The sequence below is a fragment of the Trachinotus anak genome, unplaced genomic scaffold (assembly GCF_046630095.1).
Source record: "Trachinotus anak isolate AG129_WGS33_773 ecotype Australia unplaced genomic scaffold, CSIRO_AGI_Tana_v1 ptg000032l, whole genome shotgun sequence".
Lineage (NCBI taxonomy): Eukaryota > Metazoa > Chordata > Actinopteri > Carangiformes > Carangidae > Trachinotus > Trachinotus anak.
The window spans coordinates 1,987,852-2,012,280 of NW_027273883.1; the positions used below are offsets into that span (position 1 = coordinate 1,987,852).

General features: G+C 43.0%; 2 protein-coding genes across 3 annotated transcripts in view; one reads left to right on the top strand and one right to left on the bottom strand.

Moving 5' to 3' along the window:
* The window catches only part of atp2c1 (ATPase secretory pathway Ca2+ transporting 1), a 34,379-nt gene extending 18,483 nt beyond the window's left edge, over nt 1–15,896 (top strand). For both annotated transcript variants that reach the window (XM_071469420.1, XM_071469421.1), the window contains exons 5-27: nt 1,731–1,766; nt 1,925–1,986; nt 3,141–3,249; nt 3,627–3,782; nt 3,907–3,975; nt 4,607–4,682; nt 4,777–4,843; nt 5,727–5,851; nt 6,455–6,552; nt 7,636–7,731; nt 7,955–8,044; nt 8,751–8,855; nt 9,224–9,380; nt 9,464–9,634; nt 10,313–10,410; nt 10,780–10,830; nt 11,594–11,760; nt 12,104–12,172; nt 12,278–12,394; nt 12,813–12,960; nt 13,463–13,558; nt 13,955–14,096; nt 14,770–15,896. In XM_071469420.1, coding sequence (XP_071325521.1) covers nt 1,731–1,766; nt 1,925–1,986; nt 3,141–3,249; nt 3,627–3,782; nt 3,907–3,975; nt 4,607–4,682; nt 4,777–4,843; nt 5,727–5,851; nt 6,455–6,552; nt 7,636–7,731; nt 7,955–8,044; nt 8,751–8,855; nt 9,224–9,380; nt 9,464–9,634; nt 10,313–10,410; nt 10,780–10,830; nt 11,594–11,760; nt 12,104–12,172; nt 12,278–12,394; nt 12,813–12,960; nt 13,463–13,558; nt 13,955–14,096; nt 14,770–14,891 — 2,427 coding nt within the window. In that variant the 3' untranslated portion in view covers nt 14,892–15,896. The remainder of the gene's footprint in view (nt 1–1,730; nt 1,767–1,924; nt 1,987–3,140; nt 3,250–3,626; nt 3,783–3,906; nt 3,976–4,606; nt 4,683–4,776; nt 4,844–5,726; nt 5,852–6,454; nt 6,553–7,635; nt 7,732–7,954; nt 8,045–8,750; nt 8,856–9,223; nt 9,381–9,463; nt 9,635–10,312; nt 10,411–10,779; nt 10,831–11,593; nt 11,761–12,103; nt 12,173–12,277; nt 12,395–12,812; nt 12,961–13,462; nt 13,559–13,954; nt 14,097–14,769) is intronic.
* Nucleotides 15,897–20,339: 4,443 nt separating this feature from the next.
* aste1a (asteroid homolog 1a) lies at nt 20,340–24,429 on the bottom strand. The gene is made up of 5 exons (XM_071469426.1): nt 23,507–24,429; nt 23,062–23,367; nt 22,011–22,215; nt 21,370–21,514; nt 20,340–20,975 (listed from the first exon to the last, which is right to left on the bottom strand). The coding sequence occupies exons 1-5, from the start codon at nt 24,377–24,379 to the stop codon at nt 20,552–20,554; spliced, it is 1,953 nt and encodes a 650-aa protein (XP_071325527.1). The 5' UTR covers nt 24,380–24,429; the 3' UTR covers nt 20,340–20,551.

Here is a 24,429-nt window from a genome sequence, read left to right on the forward strand (position 1 = left end):
TCCAGAGACCTGCAGCTCTCGTACAGGTATTAACAGAGGTTGTGTTTTATGGCAGCGTCAGCGGTGGACAAAACCTGTGAGCCTGTGAGTTTGGCAAATGAGATGATATAAAACTTTATGAGGTTTCTTGCGGGTGTTGTTAAAGTTTGAGCTGATGGTGTTGCAGAAAGAATCCTCTGTGAACTGTTGGGAAGGTTAACCAGCTCCGGACCAAATGACATGATGTTCCTCAGCCTGGTTCAGACTGAAAACTGTAGCGTGTTTATACAGGAGCAGGTGGGAAGATGGTTCCAGTTATAGATGTAGTTCTTTTTGTTACAATATGTTTTTATTTTCCACTTTAACAAAAATAGACATTAACATAATAATGATGAAATCACAACTGGCCGTTCATTGCTTTGCTAAGTCCCACACATTCTTTCACCGCTTTAGCTCCATTTATAGGAGCACTTCCAGGTCATGTGACGAAATGTGCCAGTGGTCTTTTAACTTACACAAGATGCACGTGGCATCATCGTTAACCTTCATGAGATGCATCATGCACGTGTTAGCGGAGTCCAACTATAAGTTATATATAAATAGGCCAGATTAATATTCCTGCACACAGGTCTGAGTAATAGATCTGACATTTTACAAATCTGGAAAGTTACCATGACAACAATAATTCTCTTCTCCACCCGATGATCATTATGTAGTATAATTATGTGTTTTGCATTACAAACAAATCTACTGGGACTGCGTGCGGCCTAGAAAAGCATCTTCCAGCCTGAGCGCCTCGTCTACACGTCACACATCCGGTGTCACATGTCACACATGTAGACAGGGTGGCACAAGAAGGACGCACAGAGGAAACTGCAAACTGCATGAGTACACTGTTTGCAAATGTGTTTGAGGTGTGTGTGTGTGTGTGTGTGTGTGTGTGTGTGTGTGTGTGTGTGTGTGTGTGTGTGTGTGTGTGTGTGTGTGTGTGTGTGAGAGAGAGACAGGTGTTTGTATTTTCTGCTGTCAGCCAGTTTCTGAGCAGCAGGATGTTAGTTCAGGAAACTTCAGTCCACAGGATGTGTTTATTGAGATTTATTTAATCAGTGGGGTCATATGAACCACAGGAAAGTTTAGAGGGACATTAAATCTGTCAGAGTAAAAACCTGCTGGAGTGTTTTTGGAGAAATTACTGAAACCACATCGTGTGGCTTCTCTCAGTTGTTACTTGTACATTTTTAACAACTGAATATGGATGAGATCCTGACCTGCATACCTGTGGTGTTATTACCCTCCTCAGTGCTGATAGAAAGTTTTCACCACTCTGGAAAGTTTTCATGTTTTATTGTCCTAGAACATGAAATACAAGTAGATTTGACAGTGAGCAACAGAAAAAAGGAAATTTAAGAAAAATATATTGTATTGAAAATCAAGTTTTGTTATCTAGAGTAAAAGATTAACAAGAAGACAGTCACAGTATTTTACAAAAAATATTCAAAATACTCAAAATAAAGCTGTAATATTTTGAGAATGTCATAATATCTGTAATAATTTGAGAATAAAGATGAAAATAAATGAGTAAAATCTTAAAGCTTTTATCACTCTGGGTCACAGAGTCATCAGAGTTGTTGATGATAAAACAGATTAAATTCACTGTAGATACAATTTAAAAATTAAAAAATTAAAAATTCTCTCTCTCTCTCTCTCTCTCTCTCTCTCTCTCTCTCTCTCTCTCACTCTCACTCTCTCAGGCCATCATCATAGTCGTGACAGTTGCCTTTGTTCAGGTGAGTCTGGTTTGGGTGTGTTAGTGTTCTTACTATGTTATTTTTTTGTGTGTGTGTGTGAGGACACACCTCTCCACACACATTCATGAACGTTGTTGTGCTGCAGCTGGTTTATGTTGTGACAACATTGTGACTTGTTGTGTTTCCTCTGTGTGAAGGAGTACCGCTCAGAAAAGTCTCTAGAGGAGCTTGGGAAGCTGGTGCCTCCAGAATGTCACTGGTGAGAGTTTAATCGTCTTTGTCGTCATCGTTATTGTTGTTGTTATTTTTTTTTCTACTTTCTTGCTTCTATTTCTTCTTCTTTTGCTTCTGCTTCTTCTACTGATTTTTCTTCTTCTTCTGCCTCTTTTCCTGCTCCTGTTGTTTCTTCTTCTCCTTCTTTGTCTACTGCTGCTTTTTCTTCCTTTGGTGCTTTATCTTCAGCTTTTTCTTCTTCTTCTGGTGCTTCGTCTTCTGCTTCTTCTGCGTCTGCTTCTTCTTCTCCTTCTGTGGTTACAGCTCTGTTACTGTGAATCTGTCCAGGTCAGCAGACAGAGCCATGAACGCTGCCACAGTTACAGCTTCACTCTCTAACAGTGCACACATTCTGGTCTGTAGTTGTAAAGAATTGTAAAGAGTTTTATTTGGTGGTCATCATCAGTTTGAAACAGAACAAAAGAAAAAATAGTAATAATATCAGTAATTGTTAGATATTAGATAATAACATGAGTATGAGGAACCACTGGAACTGTCCATTATCACTCTGAGTGTTTTTCCTCCATCACTGAAAAACCACAACAAAAAAACAGAGATACATCAGACATGTCAAGAAAGAAACGATGAGCTTCTTCTCTGGAACGAATATCCTTGGTTATAAGAATTTTCTTTCATTTTGATGTTTTCACTGCACTTCTCAGTAGAGTAACTGAAAATAATTATTAAATCAACTTTAAAAGAGGAATCTGAAACTCCTCAGACCTTGATTTACACTTCAAATAACGGCAGACAGAAGGAGCCTCTTCACCTGGCAGAGAGTTCACACTGACACACACTAACGCACACTGACACACACTAACACACACTAACGCACACTGACACACACTAACGCACACTGACACACACAGACACACCACAGCTGTGCAGAACCAGAGCAGCAGGCCTGTAAACTGAGGAGGTCTGTTGTTGTGGTTGAACCATCAGGAGTGGATTATTACTCGGTTTTGGTTTGTTTTTCTCCAGATCGTCCCTCCATCACTAAAGCTGATATTCTGCTTCACACCTAAGTCTGTAGATCCAAATGATACGGAGTGAACCGGGGGCTTCTGGGGTCCCTGGGGCCCCTGGGGCCGTTTGTCACTGTGCCTGGTTGGTGATCAGCCCTCTTCTCTCTCTCAGTATCAGGGATGGGAACCTGGAGCACCTGCTGGCCAGAGAGCTGGTTCCTGGAGACACCGTCTGCCTGTCGGTGGGAGAGAGAGTCCCAGCAGACCTACGCCTCTTCGAGGTGCGCCCACGCACGCACACACACACACACACACACACACACACACACACACACACACACATAAATGTTTAATCATCAACATAAAAGTCTTTGTTCGGACATGTTTCTACTGGGGTTCATTTTTAAAACCCTTATTTCTTCATTCCTGTTCTTTCTTTCTTTCTTTCTTTCTTTCTTCCTTCCTTCCTTCCTTCCTTCCTTCCTTCCTTCCTTCCTTTACACTGCTTTACATTAATTTTAAAAACCATTCATTAATGATTTATGTTATAATTGAAAGTTTGAGTGTGAGGTGAGTTTTCAGTGCAGATGTGTGTGTCATGTTGGTGGCCAGAAAAAGCAAAAAGACTCCTCTGTGTCTCTGCCCTCCACCCTCACAGGCGACCGACCTGTCTGTAGATGAGTCCAGTCTGACGGGGGAGACCACCCCCTGCTCCAAATCCACCTCCCCTCAGCCGGCGGCCACCAACGGAGACATCGCCTCTCGCAGCAACATCGCCTTCATGGGGACACTGGTGCGCTGTGGCAAAGCCAAGGTACCAGCAGAGCTCCTGTCTCTCGTGATCTGAAGCCCTGACCGAAACAGAAACAGAAATAAGATAAGAACAAATAAAACCAGATGTTGTGCATCTACATGTGTGATGTTTGTTTGCTCCCCAGGGCATCGTCATAGGAACCGGAGAGAGCTCTGAGTTTGGGGAGGTGTTCAAGATGATGCAAGCAGAGGAGGTGTGTGTTTCTGAATTCAATGTGAAGCTGTTTAATGTTCCTGTCCACCCACAGCTGCAGCTGTGGTGGTGTTTTCACAGTAGACTGTCGCTGCCAGTTAACGCTGCATTTGCAGAAAAGTGTCCTTCCTGCTGAGCTTCACAAAATCCCAACACTCACTGCGTTTACTGTGACACATTTCCAGCAGACTTCCTCCACTGAGCTGGTCTCTTAAACCTCATGCACACAACAAACCAGGGCCTCGACCACAAAGCCGCACGAAGGTCGTCATGGAGCTGGCTCATATAAAGCAGGGTTAATCTCCATGGTAACCAGTGTTGCAGGGGATCAGATCAGAACCTGTCAGCAGCCCTATGACAGACCAATCAGATCACTGTAAATATACATATCATGTCATCATTCCTCCAGGATCCCAACATATATAAGAGCCAGCTGATAACACAGGTTATCCAGAACAGCTGAAGTCAAACTCAGTGAAGCTGAGAACCCCAGCGACCTGAACCCGTGTTGGGATACAGGCTCCTGTTTTCTGTCAAGTTTTCCTGAAGTAGAGAATAAACCTTTAACTGACTCCAGAATCAGCTCTGCCCTTGAAAAGCTGTGTAGTAACCGCTCCGCTTGTTTTGTTCAGGCTCCTAAAACTCCACTACAGAAGAGCATGGACCTGCTGGGGAAGCAGCTCTCTCTCTATTCCTTTTGCATCATAGGTGAGTTTGTTTCGTTCACCTTTCAGTCACATCAGTGTCTCCACATCGTTTTCCAGTGTTGAGTCTGACCTGTGTTTTTCTCGCTGCGTCTCAGGGGTCATCATGCTGGTGGGTTGGCTGCAGGGGAAGAGGATCCTGGACATGTTCACCATCGGTGTCAGGTAGGTGTGTGTGTGTGTGTGTGTGTGGGGCACTGACTGAACTGTGTGTACGTTTGTGTGAGTTTTGTAAATGATTGACCTTTGTCAGCTGACCTTTGTCAGCTCTGCTGTTATTTATGGCAGCGATACATTCAGGTGTGTCAGGTAGAGCCACCTGGTGTTGAGCACACAGGAGGAACACCGGTTCAGCATGTTAGATAATGAGCTAGGACTCTATCTCTCTGAGAGTGAGACGTTCAGATGTAAGTTGTCAGGAGCACACATACCACAGAACATGGTTAGCCTAGCTTAGCATAAAGACTGGAAGCAGGGGGAAACAGCTAGCCTCCATACTGAGTCAATTTTATTTGACAATCACAGATCATTTGTTGAACTACAGTGACAGAGTGGTTCAGACAGGGCAGCAAAATAAAATCAAAATCATTAGCTGTTAGTGGTGTAATATAAAATAAATCATAATTAAAGTTAAAACAGGATTAAAAACTGAAATAAAAAGAAAAATAAAGTGAAGTAAAAACTCTGATAACAGTATATTTTAAGATGTTACTGACTCTGTGAACCTGGGTCCTCAGGCAGGTTTTTCATGTCTGTCAAACTCTGTGAGCCCTGTAGTTAGAGATGAACGGCCTCTGCTCACATGGAGCTAAGAGGTCATAGATGTAGCTGAGAGAGAGAACAGTAATCAGTAAGATGTTAAAGTCAACTCTGCAGCGAACAGGAAGTCAGTGTGAAGAGGTCGAGGCAGAGATGTGGTCAGTTGTTCCAGTTATCAAATCCACGTCCTGGTGCACAGAGGACCAGCAGCCTATCAGGACAGATCAAAAAATAAATAATGTGGAATCTCATCTCAGTAACTTTGGCTGATGTTGGTCGTCTCCTTCAGTCTGGCAGTCGCTGCCATCCCAGAGGGTCTGCCCATCGTGGTGACGGTGACACTGGCTCTCGGTGTGATGCGCATGGTGAAGAAACGAGCCATCGTCAAGAAGCTGCCCATCGTAGAAACTCTGGGTACGTTACTCACAGCACCGCAGCTCGTCTCCTCCGCTAAAAACAACACCTGTAACCTGATTGGTCACTGATCAACTTTTGGCTCTGACACTTCCTCTGCTCACGTGAAGTGACAAAGATGTTAATGTCACCACAAGAGGGAAAAGCAACAATTTCTAATTTATAATAGATAGTAAATTTATACTAGGATATAATTTATAACCAGTGTTTGATTCAACACTACAGGAACAAACTACAGGAACCTTTATAGTAGCCAACAGAAAAAACATTTTTGATCCTTTTTAGATGATTCAGAACATCTTTATTTTTTATTTAAGTTATTATAATTATTCCTGTAATAATAAATGTGTTTTTTTTGGCTCCTTTAAAAACATATCCAAAGTTTCAGTCAGTGAATCTGAAGTAACTCAGGTCAAAGTCACGAAAGTATAGAAGCAAATGAACAAACTGAAGTGATTTTAGAGGGATAGTTTACTTCAATGGCTTTTTCTTGTTTGGTCTCTGATGATTTGTTTATGTTGTGTGCTGTTGAGAAAGTGTGTGTGTGTGTGTGTGTGTGTGTTAGTCTCTGTTAAGTCACATTCCTGTTGTTCCCTCCCTCAGGCTGCTGTAATGTGATCTGTTCAGACAAGACAGGAACTCTGACCAAGAACGAGATGACCGTCACTCAGCTGTTCACGTCAGACGGCCTCCACGCTGAGGTCTGAACCTTAGGAGACAAATTCTGAATCTTACAACATATTTCATGTAATTTATAGAAACGAGAGTTTTGAGCAAAAAGTCAGCGTTTTACAAAGAGAAATACATTTTTAGTTTTTCTATATTTTGAAAAGGAAAAGGATTAAAACTAAGCTTTGACAGATTTTTAGAGATTTACAGGGGAGCAGTCAGTCAGCTGTTTGCAGGGAAAGCGGTTTAAAAGAGGTATTTAGCATGTGAGTTTGTGGTGAGAAAATGAGCTGGAGCATTAGAGGTAATAACTGTTTTAGGTGGGATTAAAGTCAGTTTCTTTGATGTTGTTTATTGGACAGACTGGTTTTGTCTTTCAGTCTGTATATGTGCACGTGAAGAGGGGGAGAGAAAGTAAATCCCAGCTTAGAGAACATCAGATATTTCTAGACTTTATGGAACCACTTAGTCTTTTCAGCTGTTGTTAAAGTAGCACTTGGACTTTTCTTATTGTAGAAATCTCTAAACTGAAATGAGGTCGCTGCTGTAATGTGGCATCTACACCTGAGGAAGGTTCAGTCAGGTTCCTGCAGCCCACAGAGAACAGAGCGACCCACTTCCTTCATCTGGAGGTCCCAGCTGCAGGACTAGAGAACTGGGTCTGGTGACGGAGGACCAGGACACATTTTCTGCTTTTAACCTTGCGGCTCCTTCATGACACAAATATGACGATAACTGGTGTCGCAGCTCACCTGGAGGTCAGGGGTCAGACTTCACACTGACTGACATCGGTGCTGTACAGACAGTTTAACAGTTTTCAGCACTGATGAAAAATGGGATGAAATTTAATTCACATCAACAGGAGCAGAAAATAGACGACAGTAAAGCTGCATGTACCTGTTATTTACTGAACGTGACCTTGAATCTCTGATTCCTTTTTCATCTTCTTGATGAGAAGAGAAACAAAATCTCTTTCAGTCATTTTTATTACGAACAGATTGATTTGCCTTGTTTCATGATATGTTTTACTCTTTTCTTATCGACTGTGTTGATTAACTTCTGTTTGACTTGTATGGTCAGTTTGGTGGTTATTTACCCCTGACGTCGTCTTGCAGGTGACGGGCGTCGGCTACAACAGAGCAGGAGAAGTTTTACTGGACGGAGAGATCATCCACGGCTTCTCCTGCCCCTCAATAAGCAAGATTGTAGAGGTGAGTTAACTGAAGGGGAAACTTCAGCTCTGTCTTTCTGCTTGTCCTAATCTTTAAATGTTTGGTTACCTGGATGACTTAAATCAAATTATTATAGTTTGTGTTTTTTTTCTGTACAAATTCAAAATGTCTGTGAAATAAAAGGAACAAAAAGGAAAGTGTGTGTGTGTGTGTGTGTGTGTGTGTGTGTGTGTGTGTGTGTTTGTGTGTGTGTGTGGGGTAGGTCGGCTGTGTGTGCAACGACTCAGTGATCAGGAACCACAACCTGCTGGGACGACCCACAGAGGGAGCGCTCATCGCCCTCTCCATGAAGGTAGAAACACACACCAACCACTTCACTGTGAACAGCTGTTCACAGGAAATGTGAACAGCTGTTTAAAAATAAAAGTCCTGTCATTTTGTGTCATTGGTTGTGTTAATGTGTGATTCCTGGTTTGTCGTCTTTAACCTCAGCAGCTGAATCGGAAACTGACTTTAATCAGTTCTTCTTCTTTAATCAGATCCTCTCACGTCAGTTTAATATTTTTGCCTTTAACAGGTGAAACTAGAGAGCGACAGGGTGTTTGAGATTTGAGTTTGTCTTCTCCAGACTTTGTGTTTCTTTTGTATCTTCTCTTGTGTGTGTTTTCATTGTGGAGTGAAGCACTTTGTTGATTTGTGCAGCACAGTTCAACAACAACACAATGCAAATGTTCTTACCTGGTGTTCACATGGTCTGAAGCTGTGAAGTGAACATGAGCAGCAGCTCCTCCACTGTCTGATCCAGCTGTGTCTCTGGTCCAGCTGTGTCTCTATTGTGTCTCTGGTCCAGCTGTGTCTCTGGTCCAGCTGTGTCTCTGAAGTGTCTCTGATCCAGATGTGTCTGATCCAGCTGTGTCTCTGATGTGCCTCTGATCCAGATGTGTCTCTGATGCGTCTCTGATCCAGCTGTGTCTCTGATGCGTCTCTGATCCAGCTGTGTCTCTGGTGTGTCTGTGATCCAGCTGTGTCTCTGATCCAGCTGTGTTGGTGTCTTCCAGATGGGGCTGGAGGGCCTGCAGCAGGAGTACGTCCGTCTGGAGGAGCACCCCTTCACGTCGGAGCAGAAGTGGATGGCTGTTCGCTGTGTTCACCGCACCCAGCAGGTCTGTTCACTCCCACATGATTCTGAGCCGAGGTGTGTCAGCACTAATCTGATCTGAGCTCGAATTCACCCTGAACGAAACACAATGCACACATATTTTCACTACAGTCTTCTCCTCGTGTCTCCTTGTCAGTCAGATGTACGACTTCAGAATCAGAACTGTTCTCAGATTTAGTTTTTCACAGATGATTCAGTCAAGAAGTTAAAACGTTTCACAGACCACAGTATATTTTAAATGAATAATGTGATGTTGGAGATGTGATCATCACTTCCCAGTAATGAGTGATCACAAAAGACTAAACAGTGTTGATGCTGCGGAGCTGGTTGTGTTGTTGTGTTGTGCTGATTTTACGCGTCTCCCTCCCTCAGGACAAGGCTGGAGTTTACTTCATGAAGGGAGCATACGAGCAGGTGATTCGCTTCTGCAGCTCCTACAACAGCAGAGGAAGCACACTTCCCCTCAGCCACCAGCAGAGGGAGCTGTACCAGCAGCAGATCAGCTACATGGGCTCCGCCGGGCTGAGAGGTAACACGGCCTCACTGTGCTCGCAGTCAGTCACAGACGCTTCCTTCAGCTCAGAAACATTAACGCTCTCCTCCGTCCTTCAGTGCTGGCGTTTGCGTCTGGTTCAGAGATGGGGAACCTGACCTTCCTGGGTCTGGTGGGCATCATCGACCCTCCCAGGTCAGGGGTCAAAGAGGCCGTGGGCACGCTCATCAGCTCCGGAGTCGCCGTCAAGATGATCACTGGAGACTCCCAGGAGACGGCAGTGTCTATAGGTCAGAGAGAGGAGCTGTATTCTGTATTAATATTCATTGAGTTTTTTTTCTCTCAGGACGAATCTCACAATAAATAGCTGAACAGAAGAAAAAATAACTTCATTCATGAAATATGTATTTCCTATTATTATTATTTATTTTTATTTTTTATGTTTTTGTACTTAATCATCAGCCCTGACTGTCAGAGATTCAAAAAAGTCAATGTCCCTGTTCCGTCTGAAGTTGAAGATATTTTATTTATTTTTTTATATATATATATATATATATATATATATATATATATATATAAATATATAAATTTTGTCACTATAATACCAGTATTTCATAAATATGAAAGAGTCCAGAGCCTTTTTATTCAACTGTTGTTTCTTTTAGATGTAAAATGTCAAGTTAAAGATTAAACAGTAAAACACCAACTGATGGACTCCAAGCTAAGATCATGTAACCACGACCTTTGTAGGATGTTTCCTGTGTTTATCTACAAAACATGTTTCACTGTTCAAAGGAAAATAAAACTGAACTTTATAGAACACGTCAACACACATACTTTGGTACATAACATGTAGCACACATATAGATATCTTCAATAAGAAAAGGCTCAGTCATGATGATTGATGCTGACGTTAATGATGTGTTTTTTATTTTTTAACCGTCAGTCTGTTCTCTGTTTCTCTGCAGCCAGTCGTCTGGGTCTTTACTCTAAAGGTTGTCAGTGTTTGTCTGGAGAAGAGGTGGATCAGCTGGACCTGCAGCAGCTGTCGCACGTCGTCCCCAGAGTGAGCGCGCGCACACACACACACACACACACACACACACACCAATACATAGACTGTACATTATGGACACAAAAGTGCTGCGTTACAGACACAGAGAACAGACATTAAAGATCCTGGATGATGGAACAAGCAGCCATGATCTATACAGAACCACTGAAGTTTTCAATCACACTTTGACTCGAACACTTCAGATACACTTTCAGGATATTAAAATTCTACTGTAACACCGTCATTACTGACTCTGACCCTAAATTATATTTGTGATGAAAGACGTCGTGACAGGATTTGACTTGAGAAGTTTGTTTTCTTGTTTCTATCTCTCTCTCTGTCTCTCTGTCTCTCTCTCTCTCTGTCTCTCTCTCTCTGCAGATAGCTGTGTTTTATCGAGCCAGTCCCCGACACAAGCTGAAGATCGTTAAGGTGAGCACGATAAAACACATCAGAGACGCAGACTGATTCATTTTACGCACCAGTGTAGGGAGCTGAATCAGCAGTTTAAACTGTAACGTCTGAATCCTTTTCCTAATAAAATCTGCAAAATACTGCAGCTCTGATATTGTTTTTATGATTCCTCCGCCCCAGCGACAGTCAGGGCCAGAGCCTTATTGTTTCTGGGTTATCCATCCGTCCCCTTCTTGTGGACATGACATTGCAGTAACTCCTTCAGGGAATTTCTTCAGATTTGGAAAAAACATTCACCTGGCTTCAAGGATGAATTGATAAGATTTTGGTAGTCAAAGGTCAAGGTGACCTAACAAAACTGATTTTAGCCAATATTCAAGACTTCACACAGCAATTATGACAAAATTTCACACAAATGGTTCATATTTTATGATTCTGGATAAACAGGGATGTGATCTCAAACTAGTCTGAGTCGTGGAGGGACACAACCACGAGGCAGTGATTCTAGTTTCTATTTCTTAAAAACTGTTCGAAGTCAAACTTTCCTCACTTATAAGACTGAAATCTCAGGGAATCAATAACAAACGTTGCAAACATCGTTGTTCTGTCATCAGGTTTAGTTTTGTAAATTTATTGTTAACTAAAAAAAACAGAACACAGATGAGGAAGTAAAATCAGTGCCTTTAAGTTCAGTATCAGTTTATATGGAAACATAAAAATACAGACATGTGCTCCATGACGTCAGCAGCTGTTCCTCACTGACGTCCATGACTTTCCTCAGTCTCTCCAGAACATCGGCGCCGTGGTGGCCATGACAGGTGACGGGGTGAATGACGCCGTAGCTCTGAAAGCTGCCGACATCGGTGTGGCAATGGGCCAGACGGGCACCGACGTCTGCAAGGAGGCGGCCGACATGATCCTGGTGGACGACGACTTCCAGACCATCATGTGAGTCAGACTTTTACATTTAATTTTAAGACCAAACTCAGTTTCTCCAGTGTCTGTCTGAATCAGTTATGTGTTAAAGACTTTGAGACACAATGTCAGTGCAGTGCAGCTGTTTATAGATTTAATGGGCTTTGAAGGGGATATAAAATCTGAATATAAACATTGAGATAACAGATAAAACAGGGACGTAGATGTTGATAAAAACTTATCTGCAAACAAATTAATATTATGTATATAACAATGAAACTGACAGATTTTATTTATGCTGGTAAGAACATGTCTATTTTTAATGTGTTGTTAAGCTGAAATTAAAAGTGAGCTCCTGTTTGTTCTCTGGCTCCAGGTCGGCCATCGAGGAAGGAAAAGGAATTTATAACAACATCAAAAACTTTGTGCGCTTCCAGCTCAGCACGTGAGTCACAATCATCTCTGTCGTCCTGTTGTTGTCAGCGTTCACTCTGTGGACCTCACACCCTGACCCCCCTCTCTCTGCCCCCCCCCCTCCGCTGGTCTCCAGGAGCATCGCAGCACTGACACTCATCTCCTTGGCGACGCTGATGAACTTCCCCAACCCGCTGAATGCCATGCAGATCCTGTGGATCAACATCATCATGGACGGACCTCCAGCTCAGAGGTATAGGGGCATCATGGGAACTGTAGTGTAGTGTAGTAATTTAATCAGAGTTAAGTTGGTTGAATTTATCAGTAGTTTTAATTTCCAGATGAATGTCCTTGAAATAAAACTAAAATATTACATCAACTAAATGGATAGAATCTGAAAAGCCAAATGATTTGAAAGTCTTTGTGTCTGTATTTCTACCAGTGACTTTAATATTTCTGAAATCTTGACTCTGCTCCTGCATTAGAGTCAATATTTTAAACATTAATCCTGAAAACAGATAAATTGTGCTGAACTGTAAAACCGACAGAAAAAGAAGATTACTGACCTGCACATGACTAAAACATCACTGCTATAATTTCTCAGCATGACAAAGACAACACTTCAGGTGTTGGAGGATCAGTGTGTGTGACAGTGAGTGTTGTGTCTGTAGTTTGGGGGTGGAGCCTGTGGATCGGGACGTGATCAGAAAACCTCCTCGTAACGTGAGAGACAGCATCATCACCCGCAGTCTGATCATCAAGGTCCTGGTGTCGGCTCTCATCATCGTCTGTGGGACTCTGTTCGTCTTCTGGAGGGAGGTGGGTCCCGTCTCTCGTCTCTCCTGCCCATGCTGTAGAGAGGCTGTTTGCTCTTGTATTTTTCTTTCATTCTGATGATGGAAAAACTGTTTGATTGCAGGAGTGACAAAGTTCAGCAAAGTGATCATTTTGATGAGTCGATCAGTATGAAGTGAACTGAAACAGGAAATTTAAAAACGTTTCGTTGAAATGAATCGTGATGTTTCAGAACAGTTCCCACTGCAGTCAGAAAACACTGTGGTGCTTTGTCTTATACTTTAAGTGAGTGGTGACTGCTTTGTTGTGACATCACAAAGTTCCAGAAGTCCTGACGGCTGGTTTTAAGGCTCAGTTTCTGAATACAGGCTGTGTGCATTTCTCTGTGGACTGAGGCTTTGATTCTTTCACAGTATTAATATATATAATATATTTTAATATATTTCCACGTCACTGTCTCTGCTGCAGAAACAGCTCAGTCAGATGAAAAGCAGATTTTTACCTTGTGGTTTGTTGTTTGTTTCAGTTGCAGGACAACGTGATCACTCCTCGAGACACCACCATGACCTTCACTTGCTTCGTCTTCTTCGACATGTTCAACGCCCTCAGCTCCCGCTCACAGGTCAGTAACAAATATCTTATTAAATCTCTGCTGCAGGTCTTATGATTATATGATTATAATACCTGTATTTTGATCAGTCTGAAAGAAAACTAAAGCAGAAAATCTGAGTTGATAATTAATTCTTGAAGTTACTTATCTAGAAAAAGACCAGTGACAACTGTTGTAGGTTCATCTTTTCTGACTGTAGTATCAAGAAAGGTAATCAATAGATTATTTTTTACATTTACATTTCATAGATAAATAAATCTAACAAATGATCACTAATTAATAGTAATGATGATTGGATTGATAGAAATGTTTTATTTAGTGCTGATACTCGTTATCTTCAGAAGAGACAGTAACGTGTGTGTGTGTGTGTGTGTGTGTGTGTGTGTGTGTGTGTGTGTGTCTCCTCAGACTCGTATGGTCCATGAGATGGGGCTGTGCAGTAACAGGACGTTCTGTTACGCCGTCCTCGCCTCTATCATGGGTCAGCTGCTCGTCATCTACTTCCCTCCTCTGCAGAACATCTTCCAGACGGAGAGCCTCAGCATCTTTGGTAAGAGAATTCAATCCTTAAAGGAAGATTTCACCAAAAACCTGCTCAACCTGAAATAGCTGAAACAGCTGGAAATGAAGCTGGAGGTGTTTTGAAAGCAACAGGCTGCTGTACATTAGCGTGTTAGCACGTGTGAAGAGGAAGAGCTTAGTGCCTGCACCCAGTTTAAATCCATGGAGGAAGGTTTGAGTTCAGGCTGCAACAGGTCAATTTTTAATTTCTTTTCAATATTATATTTTATATTTTCACTATAATTGTCTAATTCAGTAAAACTGTATTGTTCTTATTTGCCAGTTTAGACCAGAGTTTCAGTTTCCTCCACTGTCACTGCAGAAGAAAATGAATTCACCTGCTTCGTGGTGACATGAAAAGTGACTCACCTTAGTTTCTCTGTTCATCTTTTCATAAATGTTATTAAATACACTTCGGCCCATTATCAATAAAAATTTAAATGACAGTTATAACAGATTATAAAGGAATTTTTACGACTCTGTCAAAATGAAAGTCTAACAGAACCTCAGAGTCATTTCCTGTTAGTACCTTCACTCTTATTTATGACGATGACACTGTGATGTACTAGTTAGTAGTAGTTAGTAGTAGCTTGTTGTAGTTAGTAGTATTTGTGTAGAGTGTGTGTGAGTGAGCCTCAGTCTTGTGTCTGTGTGTTGTGCAGACCTGCTGTTCCTGGTGAGCCTCACCTCCTCGGTCTGTGTGGTGTCTGAGGCTATAAAGAAGGTGGAGAGGTGGAGGGGAGCCGAGCGGAGCCCGCCCTCTGACTGCTTCCACGAGGTATGACCCCCCCACACCCCCACTGCCTGGGCCGAAGGATTCTGAGGTTTGGAGGAGGAAGAGGAGGCAGATGAAGGTGATGGGAATGTTTCAGGATCTCACACCCGGTGGCACTGACTCGTTAAGACTGTAAGGACTGTGAGATGCTCCGACGGGTGGAGGAGCTCTGGTCTGGGACTGGAGGTTACTCCCAGTCTTTGAGGATGGGATGGGATGGGGGGGGGGCGAGACGAGACGAGACGAGACGAGATAGCAAACTGGACTTTGATTGAGCTGGGAGGAAGAGATGGCTGCTGGGAGATCTGACATCGACGCCTTTTAGCTCGTGCCCCCGCCATGCTCGGCCTCGGTGGAGGCTCCCAACAGAAGCTTTGGGGAAACCGCCAGCCACGGAGCGACCACGCCTTCCTGCCGCCAACCGGCTCGTTGTTTAGGATGTACGTGAAGAAAACCCTCTGACGAATCAAACGCGAGAGACGTGTGCAATTCTCTGTGCTCTTCGGTCCTGGTTTTAAACGTGTCGACCACTGTTGTTGCTTCTCATGGCTGAACGCAGTAACTCCTCCGTCTGTGGGTTTACAGCACAGGGTGGAGGTGTGACGGTACAGAGAGAGGAAACTAATGTTTAACCTGGTTCCTTTTATTCTGCTGAAAGCAAAACATTTACATTATGTCAGTTACTTAAAAAACGAGAGACGACATCAGAGCGCAGCTTTGATTTCCAGTTTCAGCACAGACGTCAGAACAACGTCATTATTCAGCACTTGATTTGAATCTAAACTTATTTTTCTACAAGCCCCTTTTTTATTTAACAGAAGAAGCCAAAGTCCTCAGAGCCCTAAATGTCTGTCTTTATTAAATTAAATGTGTGTGAGTAAACAGCAACAGTCAACATTTAGGTTTTAGGGTAAAAATAAAAATTCACTGACTGGGCTGCGACTCGCTGTCACATGTTAAAGTGAGTTTCTTGTATCAACACAAAAACCTCTCATTAAAAACTGGTTTTAACGAGCTCCGTGGATTCTGTGAAATGTTGTGATGACGAGAAACGTTTCCTGAAAGCCTCATATGATAAATAATTGTGTCATAATAAGATAAAAACTTCACTCTGTCACACCAGAATATCAATATTTAGATTTCCCCATTAGGGTTTCAAATGGATAAAACTTTACTTCACTGTAGAGCTGTGAACTCTGTCTCTCTCTCACTCTCTCACTCTCTCATCACACTCACACACACGCACACACGCACACACACACAGATGCACATTATTAACACACCTGTCTTCTGATTGGCTAAAAACAACACATACCTGTTTATTTGCACCTGCAGCAGGAAGTGAGATCAGATCGCAGGTGTGAGCTGACGTCCTCAGAGCTGTTCACCTGTGATCAGATCACTGGAGACACGTTAACGCAGGTCTGACCCTGCTGTGCTCTGCTTAAACACCTGAACGATGTTAAAAACAAATTAATAACCTTTGTGACAATGTGAGGGGTCCGACCAGGGGCCTCGTCCCCTCACTGTGGCCCTTGATCTGATGAAGGGCCATTGTACCGTTACACCTGCACTTCCTGTGCTTGTTTCTGCGATCCATGTTATGCTTCATGCTTCTTCCTACACACACTGGAACCAGCTGCTGTTTGAAGGTCACACAGTGACAGTGGATGGAGGAGAAGAACCCACCCCCCACCCCCTGCGCCCACCCCACTCCCTGGCCCCTCAACTCCAACATCCCGACGCTCATTGTGGAATTAGGCCTCAAAAACCACCAACGTCAACTCGACAGTGCCGACACGGTCGCTTCAGGGTCCAAACACAGATACTTCAGAAACACTGCGCTCATCCTGTGCCTTAGAGAATCATCGAGCGTTTGAATCACCTCCACCTGAGAGGAAGAGGAAGAAGAAGAAGAAGAAGAAGAAGCAGCCCTTTACTGACCGATGACTTCTCTGTTTCATCAGCTTTAGCACTTCACTCATTTCCCCTGAATATCACAAGTAAAATTTCTTTTCTAATTTTATTTCTTGTCACATTTTTCTCTCTCTCTGTCTCAGCTTTTCTTCCACCTTTAATCAATATAAATAAGTCACGGTGCTTTGTGGGAAATGTAGTTTACATGGCTCGGTCTTGATGTTGAAAGTTTTACTTGTAGATGTATTTTATTTATTTCCAAAAGGCACATTAGACAGGCTAAAACATGAACACAGGGGAAAGGAAAACACCTTCACTCTGCTGCTGTTTCAACAAAGACGTCGTCATTTTATTTCCTGTGTTTCAGAGCAGCAGCAGAGTCCAGGGTCTTTGACCTTCTCCAGGTTTTGATTTGTAACTTTCAGCTTTTAACTGTAAAAACTTTAAGAATCAAACATGGTGAGATTTTATTTCTAAATGACAGCTGAGATATTAAAGGATTTTCTTTTACAATCTGAGTCTTATTCTGTAGCTTTTCCATCTTTCATTTCATCTCTGTGATCTGGAAACACACTGTTGCTTCTACACTGAGACACCTTTACACAGTCCGGGATCACAACACTATAAAGTCTGGTCGGACTTCACAGGCCCACATCAGATACAGATCCAGACTCAGCAAGTCTCAGCACATCAGGCATGAAGACGGTGAAGAATTCAAAAACACAACTGAATAAAAACAAAAAAGACCGATTAAATGAATCCAGGAGAACAACATGAGCAGCACGAGCAGTCGCACGAGTCTGAAAGGAACCTGTTTGATTTTACAGGTGGTGTTGCTTCAGGTACAGGTGAGACAGGTCGTCACAGCCTCAGCTCCTCTGCTTCGGAGCCAGATTTTAATTTTGCGGGTAAAAATCAGCTTGGATGAGTTGTTGTAATTTCAGTTTCTACCTGTGTTGAGTTCACTGCCTGTTTGTGCTGAAAACACGAGGCCAAAACAATCAGTCATTGAATCAGCAGGTTTGAGGTTATGACCTGATTCTATGCTCAGTTTGATATTTTAACAGCGGAGGTGGTTTCCCTCCTGTTTACGTGTCTGTGAAGGTTCTTCCAGGTTGTGGAGTTTCTAAGTGATACATGAAGTCAGCTGGACTTTGTTGAGGGTCCTGAGGTTCGGTGGTTTGGATGAGAGCTGCAGAAATTTGTCAATTAGTCGAGCTGCAGAAAATTACGGTGGCCCAGAGGGAACTTCAGAAAACACCTGCAAACAGGTTCAGAAAACATCTCCATCAATTTGACAACACATGAGCTGCAAACACAACACAACAGAAGTGTTTCCAGGGGACAGCAAAAAGTGATGAACCCGGCTGGGACGCACTTGCATGGATGTGTTATATACATATATTATAAGATTATCAATCTGCACCTGTTCAGTGTTTTTAACTTCAAAAGTCTGCACTGAACAGCGAGAGCCTTGTGTTGTGAGTATTTGCAGCACATGTTGTCAAATTGATGATGTTTTCTAACTTGTTGGTGTTTTTGTCTGTTTGCAGGTGTTTTCTGGGCCACCGTAGAAAATCAATCAGCAACTGTTTTGATAATCAATTAATCGTTCAGAATTAATTGAGGACATGAAAATAATCATCAGCTGCAGCTTTGGTTTTGAAAACGTGTCTGAACTGTTTGTTTCCGACCTGTGTGAAGGTCTGACGGCTCCCGGTTCCGCTCCACTGGACTCATCAGGGCTAAATTTACAACCTTAAAACTCGTGTTGTATAAAAGGCAGCAGAGCTGATCGCATCAAAGATCACATGACCTCCATCTTGTCCTGTGTCCTCTCTCTCACCTGGTTTTGAGGTCTCTTTTCCACCTGATTAAAATCTGTGCAGACACACGTTCCTCTCCTGTGTCGATGCAGATGTTCAGACTGATCTGTGTGTGTGAACTTGTACATTTGACTCTGTAAAATAAGTGAAGGTTTGTCTCTCGTCTCGACGTCATTCATACGCGCCGGCTCTATAAACTGTGCTGTCTGTATCTGCTGTGAGTCGGGGCCAAACGTGACTGGTGGCAGCTCCTCTTCCTCTTTACTGCTGAGGGGACAGTATCTCACAAAGCAGAGTTATCACCCAAAAAAACCTCAATAAAAAACCAAACAAATGTAAAACTTAAAGATATTTCCACAATAACCAGGTTTTGTCCTGCAGACGTCATCCTGCACAGTCTCTGATGTTCTAAACAAAACGGCTGATGAATTTGAGAAAACGATCCGAAGATAAATTAATGGCAAAATGTATTTTTAGTTAAAGTTCTTCAGAGAATTCACACATCATGAGCATCAACGTTAAAGCTGAAAAACACTGATCTTAAATATCATTTAATATTCAAATTTGCACCAAATTCCTTTTTTCCTTTATGGATTAATCTGCTGATTATTTTCCTGATTGATCAGTTAATTGTTTATAAAATGTCAGAAAGTAGCAGAACACTTTTAACACAGTTTCCTGAAGATTGAAGTGACCTCGTCGTGTTCGACCAAACCTCCAAAACCCAATGAGGTAAAAATCCCAACAAATCAAAGCTGGATGTAGGAAACAGCTTTGTGAGATACTGTCAGTAAATATCTTCACTCCTCCACCGCTGCAGCTGTTTCTGCTCAGCATAAGTTTGTTTTACAAAACAGAGTTTTTAATGTCTGGAAAATAAAAATCAGACGCAGCCACGACAACAACAGATTTCAAAGCTGTTAAAGAGAAGAGAGCTGAGACCAAACACCAGTCACACTACTGACCCACTCTCTTTATTTTCAGTTTTATTTATAGGGTGTGTGTCTGTCTGTGTGGATGTGGATGAGAATAAAATGTATATTAAAATTTTATAAATCTTTTAAAGAATCTCACTTTGTTTTTATTCATATTTTCACTGCTAACATTTAAATATATTCACTGAGACGTTTGAGCAGGAGAGCAACGTTTATTCATTTATCGTACATTAAAAATAATTTTACAACACTAAACAACAGATTTAACATTTCCTTGTGTGAATCCATTTTCTCTTTAAGTGCTAATAAGTTTTATAATATAAAACAAAAACCAAAAACAACATCTTCATAACTAAATCAATCATCTGTGATTAGTGGAGAAAATTCAAAAAGTTTCTTTATTGACATTGAAAACAGCTGTTTGACAAGAAATCTCAACTCAGCGTCCATTTATTAACTTTTTCTGGAGCTTTCAGTCACATCTAACGGTCCTCTGTAGCATGAGAAGTTGAGTTTCACAAAAGATAAAAACCTTTAAAAGTGAACGGTGGTGTGGTTTTTGCTTGTTTTGTTTAGTTTTTTTGTTGTTTTGTTTTGAAGTATAAAGTACAGATATAAATAGAATATGAGCAAAACTAAATACACTTAGAAACCAGGAGATTCAGCTGATAATCGACAGAGGAAAGAAACAAAATGTAAAAACCAGCAGAAAAAACAGAAGTTTAATCCAACCATGTTCAAACTCTCCATAACACTTACTTTTATTTATTCATTTAAAAAAAAAAAATTTTAATATATTTTCCTATTTAGGTTTTTATTTTTGTTTAAAACATGTTTTCCTTTTATTTATTTCCTTGATAAAAACCTTTTTGTGAGAATTAGACGATGGTGATGTTGGACGTTGTCCTGGAGTCGCTGGACATCCCCGGCAGAGGACATGCTGTATCTCAGTGGGACCCTCCTGGTTGAAGGATGAAGAGGACCCTGGTCCTCAGAGGAGGTCCCAGCCCCTGCACTCCTCCTTGCGGGCCAGTTCTGGGTTGTGACTCCGGTTGTTCCTCTCCTTGGTTCTGTACCGAGTTCTCAGTGACAGCAGTTCGTCCATACGTAGCTCCTCATGTACTTGGATGATGCTGTTTATCTCAGTCACAGTCTCCTCGTCGTCGCTCTGGAGGAACAGCTGCTGCAGGTTGGCGGTCAGGTCGTCCAGAGGCTGCCGCTGCTGCTCTGAAGCCGCTGCTTTCTTCTGGGTCTCCAAGGTCGCCGACGGTGTGTGAGTGTCGAATTGGTGCACGACGGTCAGCAGGGTCCGGTACTGCCTCACACTGGAGCAGTCGCTCTTCAGAAAGGCCTTCAGCCTTCCTGTCGTCCTCATCCTGTGGACCAGCTCATGGACCAACGTCCCCTCATACAACCTGGACAACATCAGAGAGAGATTTTCACCTTGTTGTTAGAAGAACACAGGATCTGCAGGTCTGGAAAAGCTTTGATTTCAGTTTCAGTCAAAGGTGTTAAATATTTTTCTGGCCTGTTGTTGGCAGTAATGTTCCTGATGAAATGAAACAGACACTGTGTGGTTTGGCTCTGTACGATATTTAACTTTCTGTTTATGATCAGTCTGCGCATTCATGTAGACACAGTGCTGAGGTTTTTAAACCTTTTATAACTTAGATGAGAAAACGTTGCTGCCACACATTGTGTTTACTTCATGTAGATGTCAGAGTGTAACATCTGGAGGGAGGAGGGGCTGCTGATGTTTAAACAGCCATGATGAGGGTTGTTGAGTGTCTCAGAGCTGCGGGGTCTCACCGTGACACCTGCGGCTCAGGTAGAGGGCAGCACAGCAGCTGGTTCAGCTGGACGCCGTCCTTCATGCAGGCCTGCCACTGGTTGAAGGCGTGAGCCACCTTCAAGTCCAGCTTTCGTTTACAGCGGGGGTTTTCTCCCTGCAGAGCTGCAACACACACATCGCACACACACTTCAGTCACAGGCTGGAAGGACAGTGTGTGTAACTGAGGCTGCTGCTATGATCAGCAGCTGTTCTGATAATCGATCAATGTTTTAGTCAATTCTCCAGAAAATATAATGAAACAATGACAAATATTCTTTGATGCTTTTCTTTAGTTTTCTATCATTTGCAACTGAAGATCTTTGGGTTTGAAAAAATGGACAATAGGGCTGAAACGATTAGTCGATTAATTGATTAGTCACTTGACAGAAAAACAGATGCTGTATTTTATGGGTCCTGTGTTTTCCAGTTAATTCCCTGGAAACTTCCCTAAAAATGATCTGTTAATTACTGAGACATTTCTGAGAGCGACCCTCACAGTTATTATAAGGAAAATGGAGAAGGTGTTAGTTGCTTTTTATATAGATCATAGACAGACGTCAGTATCGACCAGACTTTCACAGCTGTTCACTGCAGCGTCGTGGTGTTTGAGTCTGATACCTGCTCTGTGTCTCAGTGCGTCTCCGCTGCTCATCCCCAGCAGCAGCGCCTTCAGCAGCGTCTGGTCCGGACGAGGCTGAGCTCTGTGCAGCCAGAAGCAGGTGACGGCCACCGGGAGGCGCAGATGATCCGGCAGGCGGCTCAGAGAGGCCTCGGTGACCTTCAGAGCCTCCAGTATCACCTGCAGACGCTCCGAGGGCTCCGCCTGGGGCCCACACACAGCAGGAGAGAGGGTGAAGGAGGAGTAACGTCCCTGATCATTGTAACTTCACTTAAATGCATTCATAAAGGTGAAACAGGAAGGAGTGAGACACAACAAAATGTTGATGTCTGAAATGTTTTTTTTTCTTTTTTATAAAAATTTGATCTAAAATGTGAATTTAGCTAAACTGATTTATATTAAAAAATATGAAAGGGATGGAAAAAGGAATAAAGTTGATTGGCTGCAAATTGAGCCGCTTAACTACAGAGCTATTATAATTATTGTCCATCAATCATTTAGTCGATCACCAGAAAATTTATCAGCAACTATTCTGATAATCATTTAAGTCTAGTCAGTTTAAGTAGTTTTCAGGAAAAAAAAAAAAGATTTTCTGTTTTCATTATGAATTATTATATTAATTGTTATTATAAATTATAAATAAAGATTTATGGGTTTTCAACTGTTCAGACAAAATTACAGACAATATTTTGTGATGTTTTATAGGGAAAAGCTTAATTTCAATTAATCAATAAAGATTATTGGTTGTTGTCTAATTAGCCACATTTGACTGCAGTAGGTAAGTGTGACTGGATTAGCTTGTTTTTGCAGTAACTGATAAATGGGGTTTTATTAATCTTTTGTTATAATTAGTGATGCCAGCTGTTAATCTGCACAGTTCCCTTCAGTGGTGGTGACGCCCACTTAAACGTGATTGGTTGTGCTGAAAGTTATGGAGTGTCATTCTTAAAAAGCCAGTTATTTGTTGTGAGCCCCGCATGTTGTGTTTTTTAACCTTTAGAAAATAGCGGGTATCGTATGCGTAGAATGATGCACTTGTTAAAGCTTCACCTTGTTCAGTGAGCTGAGCACCAGCCGCCGAGTGACCCCTCTGAGGGCCGGTTGGACCGGGATGAATTTCAGCCGGAGACCCTCTCTGTCTCTCTCCTCCACCTGAAGCAGCTTTCCTCTGCCCAGCAGCAGCCCGTACATCACCTGACGGAGCGGCCTGGAGGTCAGGTTAGCACTGGGGAAGTCTTTGTGGTCCACGGGGATGCTGAGGCTCATCCTCTGCATCTGCAGCACATCCAGGATGTCTCCAGTCAGCCGGGCCTGCGTCAGGGGCAGCCGGATCCAGTCTGGGACAAGAGCCGCCTCCTCCAGGAGGACAGGACAGAACAACCTCAGCATATTTACCCAATTCCTGTACTTTTATGGATTTTGCAAAGAGATGAGAGACCTTACCGATGAGACATGTGCAACAAACAAACCCTTTGAAAGTAAAGGATTTACTTACCTCTCCCATCACTGGGAGTGGAGGTGCCGTCCCATGGATGAAGAACTTTTTGAGGGAGCAGGGAGGTAACTTGTACTCCTCCATCCCCAGAGACAAGCTCTTCTGAACCTCTGCCTTTCTCTTGCTGTTCAGATCTCCCATCAGCCCCACCGCTGCCTCCAGGGCCTCCTCAGGCTTCCTGAAGCCCTTCAACCAGCAGAGCAGCCCCTCCAGGCGGCTTGTTGTCTCAGTGCCAGCTGGGGCGAACTGAGCCCAGTTGATGGGCGTCTCCATCCTCTGCAGCTTCACGTAGTCGTTCCCGGCCAAGGCGGCAAAGGTGGGCAGCAGCTCGGGCTGGATGTTGTGGAAGATGCAGAAGCTGGAAGAGTAGTAGCTTTTACAGGGGATGTAGCGCTGTGAGCCGCTCTGCTCCACCGCCTCCCACCTGAAATGAGAGATGGGCAGCAGCCCCGCAGGGAGATCGAAGATGTAGAAGTCGCTGTCGTTGGAAAGCACAGGGCACTTCCACTCATTGGCCAGGGCGGCAATCTGCTGGTCGGCCTCTCCATAGCACTGAGCCACCGGGACCTCCAGCCGGGCCAGGGTCTGTTTGAACACCATCTTGGTGAGCAGCGGCAGGATATGCTCCTTTCTGCCTTCCACTGCTGCCTGATGGGCTTTCTTGATCCGACTCTCGGCTCTTTGTGTCAGAGTTTCAAGCTTCTTGTCGGTGGAATCCGAGCCTCCGTCCAGCACCACGTAAGGTGTGATCCCGCAGACTCTGAGCGCTGTGACAAACTTCTCAATCTGCTCCTCAAAGGCAGCGTACTCCCCACCGTGATTCTGGTCCAGACCTGGTCGATCAACCAAATGTTGCATTAGTGACACCCACATCCTGCTTGTTACCTCGTTTAACAAGAAACTCAACGCTGATCATCATCTGG